We start from the raw sequence: 10,798 nt of genomic DNA, 5'->3' as shown, positions 1-10,798 counted from the left end.
CGGCCGGCGCGCGGCCCGGCCCGTCCCGCGCCTCTGCGGCGGCCCCGCGGCCCAGCGCGTCCCCGACCCCGGGCCCCGCCGCCGCCGCCGCCATGGCCCGGCCGCTGGTGCCCAGCTCGCAGAAGGCGCTGCTGCTCGAGCTCAAGGGGCTGCAGGAGGAGCCGGTGGAGGGCTTCCGGGTGACCCTGGTGGACGAGGGTGACCTGTACAACTGGGAGGTGGCCATCTTCGGGCCCCCCAACACCTACTACGAGGGCGGCTACTTCAAGGTGAGCCGGCGGCTCGCGGTCCCGGTTCCCGTCAGGCCCCTCTCCTCTCGGTGGCCCCCCTCTGTCCGTCCGGCCCCTGTGGAGCAGCTGCGGGCCCCCCGCTTTCCCAGCCAGCCCCCGAGACCCCCAGAGAGGAGCCCCGGGGGCGCTGCCTGTTGGTTTGGGCGTGGGGCTCTCGCTTGCCTCGGCCCGACCCGGGCCCTCCGCTGCCTTCCCCGCCCCCTGCCCGGAGGAGACAAAGAGCTTCCCCAGACCCAGCAAGCCCTATTGTTGGGGAGCACGGGGTTGGGGGAGAGAGGGAGGGAGGCCAGCCTGGGGGGGGCTGCCCCGCCGCTTGCTGGGGCTCCAACAAAGGCCCGGATGGGGCCCTGCCAGCTGGGGCTGCTTGGACAGCGGCCACCCTTCTCGACAGCAGCGGGCCAGGCCCTCTTGGCTGCCTCCGAGCTTTATGTAACCTGTTCTCGCGGGAAGGTTGAGGCTTGTCACCACCGCCATCCACTCTGCCTGGAGAGCCACACCGCAGAGAGCGACTGCCGGACCCTGGGCCCCTCTCTCTCCCCAGCTGGCCTTTCCCCGGTTCCACCGCCAACAGATGGCCTCTTGGAGCTCGATCTCACCCTCTGGGTCGTTTTTTCTGTCCTCTGGTAGTGTCGTCCAGAGCAGTTCTCTTTTGTTGCTGGGAGCAGGGAGGGCGTGCTGTCCCTGGGACTGGCTGTTTCCGACGAGTGTGACAAGGGACTTGAGCCAGGACCCAGGCAGCTTTCTTGGCCTCACCGTCAGAGCCCAGACGTGGCCTTGGAAGGACTCTTCTCAGATTGCAGGGCTTCGCTCTTTGAGCCACAGGCACAGGGCCCAGGTCTCCCTGCATGAGAGGTGGGGAATGAGCCGTCAGCCTAGGAACACCCCCCACCCCCCACCCCTGCCTGCCTGCCTGCCAAGAGGCTGCACAGCCCTGCCAGGTTCTGCCTGGCTGAGGCCTGGGTGGGGAGCAGGAACCACAGCTAGACCAGGCTGTGGGGGAGGGGCAGGCGATGCTCCCAGGACAGATGTCTGTGTTTGCACTTTGGCTAATGTTTCAGTTGAGCCTGCTCAGTGGCCGTGAGGGAGCAGCCTGGTCAGCTGGGGGTGATTCCTGAGTTGAGGTTCCCTTGGTGCTGCGGTGGGATCGGGATGAGTGTGGGCAGCCCTGGGCTGGCTTCCGCATCAGGAACCCGGCCTCTGACACGCAGGGAATGGATTTGGGGTTGATCGCCTGACGGTTTAACTAGGGCCCTCTCCCGGCCTCTTTTGTCTGCTTCGGGCTGTAAGGAGAAGGGCTCCGCTCACAGCCAGGATGAGGGAGTCCCACCCTGAGACCAGGCAGGCAGGCCAGGACTCTTAAGTGAGCTCGCAGGCCTGGAAGGAAAGGATGTGGGTTTCTGACTTTTGTCCACTAATGGTTGCAGGGATTGTGGGTAGATCCTCCAGGCTGGCATCGGGGGGGTCATCCCATGTTTCTAGAGAAGGAACTGCCAGATTCCAAACACATCTGCCACAGGTCCTGTCCTCCACGAAGCCAGCGTGGCCCTAGGGTGGTCACCCACTGAGGTCCTCCTGTCTAGGTGGGACTGGGCGGGGAGAGGAAGTGTGGAAATGCACACTGGGAAGCCCCTGAGGGCCATCATCACTTCCCAACCGGTCCCCACAGCGTCTTCCTTGCCAGCTTGGCCGTCTAAGCCATAGTGAGCTTTCAAGCAATGCAATGTACAGAAGGGGGTGCCAGAGAGGAGCAGTTGAGGAGCCTCCTCCCAGCTTACCCGCTGTGTGTCCTTGGGCAAGGTACTTTTCTTCTCTGAGCCTCGGTTGGCTCAGCGGTGAAGTCCTGTCCAGGGATGCTTGAAACAGTATGCGGTGGGACTTGGTGGGTGTTGGGTGCCGGGGAGGGCTCAGCAGGCTGCACCTGTTCTCAGGGCCATCACTTAGAAATCTGTAGGGCGGGTTCCGAGTTCTAGGTTTGCTCTGCAGTCACCAGCAAGTTACTTACGTTCTGGGCCTCAGCATGGTCACCCCAGAACAGAGGGACTTCCCCTAAATGCCCTGAATGCCCCCTGCCCAGGAGGGTCACTTTCCAAAGATGGGCCTAGGGGAGTTGCAGCACAGGTGCCCAGCTCTGGCTCCCCGCACACAGGCTAGCCCCCGAGAGCCTGGAGTGCCGCCAGGCGTCCCGATGTCTGGGACTGGGGCTTAAACAAGCAAATGAAACTCCTTTACCTGCTGAGGCCTGAGCAGCTCTGTCACCTGGGCAGGTGGCCCTCCCCATCTGTCCCATGACCTTCCTGTCTGCCTTCCTGGCCCCCCGTAATGGACACTTGTGGGCAGAGAGCCTGTCCATCCAGCACTGACTCATCTCCTCCCACAGGGCCCGGCCCACAGAGGTGGCGGGAGTGATTGCTGAGTGAACACACGTCTATTTTAATCTTCCCCGCAACCTGGAAACTGAGGCTGGGGAGTCCACCACCGACCGTGCTGGGGGTGCACAGTGTCCAGGGCCCTGCCGGCCCGGAGCTATGTGCTGGCCTGAACCCGCCGTGCTCCCTGGGGCCCGGCTCCTGGTCCCTCCCACAGGTCTGCGCTGAGACTGGCCTTAGAGTTGCTCCTCAGCAGCAGGGTAGGGGCCCAGGTCAGCTCAGATGACCCCAAATAGTCCTAGGAGGCCTTTGAGGGGCATGTGTGACAGACATGTGTCCAGGCGGCCCTCTTGTGGTGGGCGTGTCTGTCCTGATTGACATCCTTGTTTGAGTGTTCATGGGCACAGTCCCCAAGCACTGGCTGAGCCCTCCTGCCCTCTGCCCCTCCCCAGGCACGCCTCAAGTTCCCCATCGACTATCCGTACTCCCCACCGGCCTTCCGATTCCTGACCAAGATGTGGCACCCCAACATCTATGAGGTGAGTCCAGGCATGCCCCTCCCAGCCTCTCCGTATTGGGGCCGGGGGGTGGGGGGAGACACTGCGCTGCCTGATGAGAGTGGGGAGTGGTGTGAGCACTGATCCCTCTTTCCTGTCCCCACACAGACGGGGGACGTATGCATTTCCATCCTCCACCCCCCAGTCGATGACCCCCAGAGCGGGGAGCTGCCCTCAGAGCGGTGGAACCCCACCCAGAACGTCAGGTGAGACTAGACCGGGCCCTGTTTGAGGGGCTGCTCAGTAGATGGACCCTGTCCCGCAGCAGCATTCCTGACTTTGCTCCTGTGGGGCTTCCTGAGGCCTGGCCAGGCCTGGAGACACAGATGTGGGAGGGCACCTGTCTTGCTCTCAGGGACGCGATTCCCTGCAGTGCTGTGAGATCCCTGCAAGCTGACCTCCCGCAGGGTGCTGGGGGCCCCAAGACCCTCTCCTCTCGTCTCCTAATACCCCGTGCCCCACCATCGGGAACAGCCACTGGGAGTCTCGAGTCCATATTTCCTCTCCCACAGTCCCTCTGCCTGTCCCTGGGGTCTCTCCTCCTGCCTCAGTCCCCTCACAGAGCGCAGTCACCTCCGTCTCAGGACTGAGCCGTTCGCCCTGAGTGGGCCGGCCTCCCTGCCTCCCTCCCTGCACATCTTTAGTCCAGCCCAAGCCATAAAAGCTGGTGGCACGGAGGGACCCACTTGCCTACAGGATGTCTTGGGGACAAGGACGTGGGGAGCGAAGGTGGTCCTGGCTTCAGCTGCCCACACATGTCTTGTCCCAGGGCCTGGGCCAGCGGGCAGGGTGGAGGGGGGATGGGCTGGGAGTCGGCCCCTGCTATCCTAGGGGCCTGAGACAAAAACCAGCAGCACCAAATGTCGCCTGCAGGGTTGGGGGCCATGGGGGCCCCTGGGCGGATGCTGGCCTCTGGGTATCTCCACGAATGCTGTGGCACTAGGCCCAGCTCCTTGGGGGATGGTGTGGCCAGAGAGCACCCTGCACCTGCTGACTCCACGCTCCCCCAGGACCATCCTGCTGAGTGTCATCTCGCTCCTCAACGAACCTAACACCTTCTCCCCGGCCAATGTGGACGCTTCTGTGATGTACAGGAAGTGGAAAGAGAGCAAAGGCAAGGACCGGGAGTACACGGACATCATCAGGTGAGGCCCTCGCGCCTGGGGTTCACTCACGGGCAGTGGTCCCGGGAGGGAGACCCGGTCCCTGGGGGGTGGCCAGCCAGGGTCAGGCCAGTGCACTGGGTGCCCCCACCCCGCTTTTTGTAAGAAAATAGGTGTTATTTCTCTCTGTCACACTGTGAGGTGCCCCAGTCCTGCAAGCACGTGGTCTGTGTGTCTACCACGTGTGTGTAGCTTATTGCGTCTGAACCGCGTGGAATGGCGGCGTCTGTGCTTTCCAAGTACACGTCGTCAGGCCTAATGGCGTGCGCCTTCTCCAGCCCCCGAGCATCCACCACCAAGCTTGAACAAGGTCTTACCGCGGTGCCTTCGCTGCGTGACTGAGACACGGTGACACTCGGCGATACTTGGGGTCTTACCCCCTCCTGGGCAGCCTGGCCTCCTGCTCACCCCGTGATGAGTATCCAGCAGGTGGGAGGTGCTCCATAACAGGTCCTTCCCAGACTGGCTCCTGCCCTCAACTTTGTTTCATGCTTTCTCTTCTGGAGGCAATTTATTTTTCACATATCACACTGTATCTTTTCCGCATCATGATCTGCTGTGAACATCATTTACATTTATAATTTTGAAACTTAGAATCATTTTCTAAAGACAGAAAATGATCACAATACTGGTGTGTTTAGAAAATCACTTTTTTTCTAAAAAATAGATTTTTTTTCTTGGTTTTACAAGCAGTGTGTCGTGTAGGGATGGGCCAGAACTAACCATCCAGCTCTCGTTCTGGTCGTTTCCAGTGCTCCCTGCTTAGGAATAAGTGGGTGACCATCCCTGGAAAGAAATCCTCTTACAGAATGAATGCTGCGCGGTGCAGGTGCCAGACCAGGGTGGAAACGTGCTTTAAGGCCCAGGGTAGACGAGCTGTCCGCTCAGGCCCCAGAGCCACTTGACCTGCTTTTCTCTCCCTTGTTCTGTTGCATTGTGTGAGCTGCTCTGTGTCCATTGTCCATTGTTACTCTGTAATGTGGTTTACAGATTTGTTCATGACCAACTTAACCCTTCATTAGGTTTTTTCCAAACACTCTCTGTTGTTTACCTTTTACCTAGAAGGATGCGTAAGGTCTGCATGTAGCTGCAGTACAACCCCGCCATTAGAGATCTAAGTACCCCAGAGAAGTGGGCACAGTGACCACAGCAGCATCCACACGAACGTTCAGAACATTGGCTTCAGTTTGCCAGAAACTGGCAACAACCCTGGTGTACGTCCGCACAGCATCGAAGGGCACGTCTGTGGCTGTCGGGGCGGCAGGACTTAGGCACAGCAGAACCTCCGGGGTGAGGGGGTGGTGTCACGGGACATACGTGGCTCAGAAGTCACCGCTGTGCACTTTAATCTGGCATAGTTCATGCAGATAAAGCTACAGAAGCTCACGTTGGGTGAGGAGGTGATGTGTTCGTGACAGAAAAATGAATGTTCAAGGAGAAACGAAAAGGAAGCTCTGTGATCTTCCTAGGTCACCTGACAGTTACTGTTTTTGTGTGGCCTTGCAGATACCCGCACAAACCACCGCTCCTGAGACTTCCCCGCGGCCTGGCCTTCTGTGGCGGCTGCTCTGCCTGACCTTGGAGGCCCATCCGCGCTGGCGGGCCACAGACACTCCCCCCCCCCCCCCGCTCGTCAGTGCTCCTGTCATCCGTGGCCCCCCGGTTCCCTGTACTCCAGGTGCACCTGGATGGATGCAGGGTGTCGTCAGCGTGCACACCTCCCCCCCCCACCCGTCTGCTCTGTAGTAACCCTTTCTGCTGATTTCAGCTCGCTCTCCTCAGGGTGAAACCACGTCCACTTTCTTCTATGGGTCTGGCCCGTTTTTGCTGGTTCTGTAGTGATTTATGTGAGCATAATCTGAACAATTTCTGCAGTATTGCTTGTGTGACCCGAGTGCATCTTACCCCCCAACACCACGCACACAGCCCCAAGGTGATCCCTGTGCCTGCAGAGCGGCCCCTTCCCACGTTTCCTTGTCCCCCGTTGTCCCAGGAAGTTTGTCCCCTGAGGCTGGGTGGTCACGGCTTTTGGTTTGTGCAGATGAGGAGCAGCAGAGCTGGCTGTTGCCGCAGGGCCTGCGTGTCCCCAGAGTTGTGCAGTGAGCCTCAGGTGCTGCCCTGAGGGACCCTCCCGGTGGGGCTCAGCACCTGGGGAGGGTCCTGCCCACACGGCCCGCTCCGCGCCCCAGTTCTTTCCCAGCCACCTCCCACGTGGCACCAGAATTAAAACCAGACTGTTTTTATCCTTTAAGACACTCCCTATGGGGCCGCTCACATGCGCCCACGTGAGGGAGGCTGTGATGCGTGCTTCTGCCCACCCCACACCCTCCCCGCCAAGCCGTGTTCCCCACACGCTCAGCCGGTGGGTGCATTTAGGGGACGCGTTGTCTGTGGTCCTGCAGAGTGTCCGTTCCGGGTGTGCCTTGTGCTGGGACGTCGGGCTCTAGGTGGGAGCACCCCCACCTCGGGAGCCGTGCTGTGCTCAGTATGAGTCTCCAGAGAGCCATGCACTGTGCTGGGTGTGAGCCCTTGGCGTCCGCAGCCCCGTTTTCCTCTTAGTGTGGGCCGTGCTTGTCCGCGCCCGTCCCCCCGTGTGTGGTGGGCGCCGCGCTGGCCCAGGCACCGAACACAAGAGCGGGGAGTTCCGGCCGGAGTCGTAGCCCTGCTGCCGAATCTCTGCCGTCTCAGGCAGGGCTGTGCGTGGCCGAACACCTCACAGAACCGCTCGTCTCTGGTCCTCGGGGTCCCCCGTGCCGTGGGCCCTGCTCTGCCTGGCCCTTGCCTGGGGCACCTGAGCTGCTCTGGGCTGGCTCCTGGCGTGGGACCCCGGCGGCGACAGAGCCGTAACCCGCAGGCCCTCTCTCCCCCAGGAAGCAGGTCCTGGGAACCAAGGTGGACGCGGAGCGGGACGGCGTGAAGGTGCCCACCACGCTGGCCGAGTACTGTGTGAAGACCAAGGCCCCGGCGCCTGACGAGGGCTCGGACCTCTTCTACGACGACTACTACGAGGACGGCGAGCCCGAGGCCGAGGCCGACAGCTGCTTCGGGGACGAGGACGACGACTCTGGCACCGAGGAGTCCTGACACCGCGACCCCGAGAATAAACTTACAGATCTTACCTCAGCAGGCCCGGACTGTGTGGCGCCGAGACTGCCTCGCGGGAGGGGTGCTGCCTGGCCCCTCGGGTGGTCTCCTCGGGGGTTGCCCTCCTCCCCCGCGTGTGTCCTGGGTCCTCTGCTTCCGAGGGGAGGGCCGCCCGCCCTGTCCTCCCTCCCTGGGCGGCAGGGGCCTGAGGGACCCGGACCCCCCGCTCGTCCGCGGCTCCTGCTGGCTGGAGCCAGAGACTCGGGCTCCCCGCTCGTGTGTGGACGGATTCACTTGTGGTCACCTCTTCTCTCTGCTTTGGTTTGTTTGGAATCTAAATAAAACGACTTTATGAGAAGCTAGAGAACCAAGCTCTTCTTGGCCTCCCCAAAGGACTGCAGAGAACGGTTTGTCACCGGGCCCCTGGATGCCCACAGTGCCCACGTGCCTGTGACCCTTCCTGCCAGGCGCAGGGGCTGGGGTGCCTGCAAGCGCCCCAGGAGATGCAGGGATCTGGGGTCTGGGCAGAAGGGTGCCATTGTGTTCACAGACGCCCTGGCCACCTGGGGCCAGACACCTGTTAGCTGGCCCGTGCCCACCCCACAGGGCCTCGGGGTGGTAAGTCTTCTCCATGCTGACCATTGGGCCCCTGGCGGCCCCTCTGCAGCCACGGGACCCCCGAGGCGTCCTACCTACGTCATGCTGCTGTCACCTAGGCCTTGTGGCTTCATTTTCCTGTAACTGACAAGTCCAGAGTGGCCCAAATTCAGGACCAGATGGTGTCGTCGGGACGAGGTCCCCCATGGGTCGGACGGGTACATGCCCGGCCTGACCAGGCACCACAGCTGGGCCTGGCTGACCCCATGCAGGAGGGGGATGGGCAGAAGGGGCCAGGCCATCCAGGGTGAACCTGGTCAGACCCTCACGGAGGCCTGCACACCAGGGCCTCTCCCGTGCCCCCCCCCCCCCAGTGTGCCCTCAGCCCTGTGAACACAGCTGTCTGTGAGCCTCCATGGTCTGGTGGCTTCCTAACGCGGAAGGTTTCACACACTCATTTTAGTTCCTGGCTTTTCTTCAACCCAGAGGGCTGGAAGTGCCGGACCGGCGAGGGGCCCCTCTGGACGGGACTCGCAGCTGGTGTTCTCAGCTGACGTGAGTAGTCTGGGCTGTCACAGCCACACCTGTTCCCCTCCCCCCGCTCCTAGTTTGGGCCTCGGGGCACCGGGGTTTCCAGATCGTGAGTGGGGGCTGGGGCTGGGTTTTCCGTGAACCCACTGTGTGGCTGGCACCCTGCACAGGGGACGCTGGTGCCGGTCAGGAAGGGGATGGGCACAGTGGGGTGGCTTGTCCCTGCTCCGCCCCGTCTGGGTGGCCCAGAGGTGCTTCAGCGTCCTCCCCTGGGCTCCGCGGACCTGGCGCCCATGGGTGCCCCCCCACCCCCACTGCTTGGGCTTCCTCACGGCATGGTGGCTCGGACTCCAGGCTGAGGGGCCACAAGCAGGGCCATTTCCACCCACGCGGACGTCACACCACCATTTCTGCACAAGATCGGACACAGGTGTGCATGAGCCCAGCCAGACCCGAGAGGAGGGGACCCGGACCCCACCTCTTGATGGGAGTCGTGTTCCCCCTCGGACCATCCCCCACACAACTGCCTCACACCCCAGATCTGACTGTGGTATCTGAGGCCTCAGTTCAAATCCTGTAACCTGTCCGTGGACAAGCGGCATCGACCCTCAGCATTGGAAGCTGCAAGAGAAAGGCAGGGTTGCCCAGTCACATACAAAGTTCAGATAAATCGTTCTTACTGTATATATATGATACCGTATATATATGTATCCTGTGCAATATTTGGGGCGTACTTTTCTTACCAAGACAGTGTTTGTCGTTGATCTGAAATTCCAAGTGCTCTCTGTCTAGGTGCTCGGTGAGGGCCTACGTGCTGGGGTGGTTACAGCTAAACTAGATAGGACACGTGAACACTCTTTAAATACTAATTTCTCCTGAACTCATCCCTCGCCTGACACACCCTCCTGGGTGAAGATAGGACTCCCTTGCCAGACGCCACCCAACGAGAAAATGGGTGGTAATGTGTTTCCAGAGTCCCCGCACCTGGGTGAGTTCATCGGTCTGTGTGATCAATTGGTTTTAGCCACCTCTCCTTTATAATGATCCCTTCAGTGGCAAAGGGCAAAATTGACTCAAGCCAACTGGAATTTCACTGCTTCTATGAGTGAAAGGCCATGGTTTCAGGCATAGCTGGATCCAGGCACGTGTTCTGTCCAGGCTCTGTCTCCCCAGGCCTGTGGTCAGCAGAGTAACAGCTCCAAAGACGTCCGTGCCCTACTCCCGGAATCTGTCTCTGAGAATTAGAAAAGGCAAGGAAGGGGTTCTGCCCTGGAGTCTCTGGAGGAGCCAACCCTGCCCACGGCAGGACTCTGGCCGCCTGAGGCCCGTTTCCTCCCTCTGGTCCCCAGCACTGTGGAAGAATGAGCTTGTGTGGTCTCGGGCGCTGAATGTGTGCTAAATTGCTAATCCGGGACAGCTGCACAGCTCAGCTTTCTCTGAGTGACCCTCCTCCTCAGGGGGCTCCTCTCCCCTTGGGACCAGCCAGGCGGACACCCTAATCACTCCACGTCCAGCAGAGTAAGAGCTGCTTTGGAAAGTTCATGGAAGAGGTCAGACGCCCTGAGCACCATGGCGACCCCACTTCCCCTCTGCCGGCCCTGGGGGCCTGTGCACAGGTGAGAGCCAGAGCGTGATGGCAACTGTCCCGCCCATCAACCTGAACCTCCCAGGAAGTGGGGTGGTCATGTCAGGGGTCCGGGGCCTCTCGCCGCTGCGGTAGGAAGGTCCCGGCAGGGCGTGGGGCACCCAGCCCTAACCTGGCTCTCCCCAGGAGGCGACAGAGCTTTGAGATTCACATCACTGGGTCATAAGCATGCCCCCCGCTCCTTGCCCTCACGTGGTCTGCACCTGTGTGGGGCCGGGGGTGCAGGCCTTGTACACTCACCGTGGGTGCTGACGGCTGCCTGGGCAGCCGTGAGGGACCCCACCCTGCTCTGCCCCCTCTGTCACCCCAAGGGGGTGGGTAGCTCCTTAGAGATGTAGGCCGGTCGTGGGGCCGTGGGAGGCCGTGGGGAAGGGCTACTGACTACGACAAAGTGCCTTTCCACTGGACGGAGCTGGGTCTCTTGTGACACCTGGCCATGGGGCTAGAGCTGGCCCACGAGGGTGGCACGGTCATCACCAGCAGGAACCTGGCCCTTGATGCCCTGGTGGAGCCACCACATAAACCCATCCTGGAGCTGGCTGGCCATGAAGGCCCCAGATGAAGC

At 61.3% G+C, this 10,798-nt stretch overlaps 1 protein-coding gene across 1 annotated transcript; it reads left to right on the top strand.

Annotated features, from left to right (window-relative positions):
• The first annotated feature begins 45 nt into the window (after window positions 1–45).
• On the top strand, window positions 46–7,827 carry CDC34 (cell division cycle 34, ubiquitin conjugating enzyme). Its single transcript, XM_025861067.2, has 5 exons — window positions 46–269; window positions 3,109–3,195; window positions 3,322–3,419; window positions 4,224–4,358; window positions 7,247–7,827. Exons 1-5 carry the CDS (start codon window positions 93–95, stop codon window positions 7,458–7,460), a joined length of 711 nt encoding a protein of 236 aa, XP_025716852.1. The 5' UTR covers window positions 46–92; the 3' UTR covers window positions 7,461–7,827.
• The last annotated feature ends 2,971 nt before the right edge of the window (window positions 7,828–10,798 follow it).

Source organism: Callorhinus ursinus, unplaced genomic scaffold (assembly GCF_003265705.2).
Source record: "Callorhinus ursinus isolate GAN/ISIS: 27379988/994484 unplaced genomic scaffold, GSC_fseal_2.0 scaffold77, whole genome shotgun sequence".
NCBI classification, from domain to species: domain Eukaryota; kingdom Metazoa; phylum Chordata; class Mammalia; order Carnivora; family Otariidae; genus Callorhinus; species Callorhinus ursinus.
The sequence above is the reverse complement of the archived record's forward strand: the minus strand, read 5'-3'. Positions and strand labels throughout refer to the sequence as shown.

Excerpts from the sequence above, each read along its gene's own strand:
- CDC34 (XM_025861067.2), top strand. The coding sequence starts at position 93 with ATGGCCCGGCCGCTGGTGCCCAGCTCGCAGAAGGCGCTGCTGCTCGAG. Across the intron at positions 3,420-4,223 it reads AACCCCACCCAGAACGTCAG|GACCATCCTGCTGAGTGTCA; the intron begins GTGAGACTAGAC and ends ACGCTCCCCCAG. Across the intron at positions 4,359-7,246 it reads GAGTACACGGACATCATCAG|GAAGCAGGTCCTGGGAACCA; the intron begins GTGAGGCCCTCG and ends TCTCTCCCCCAG.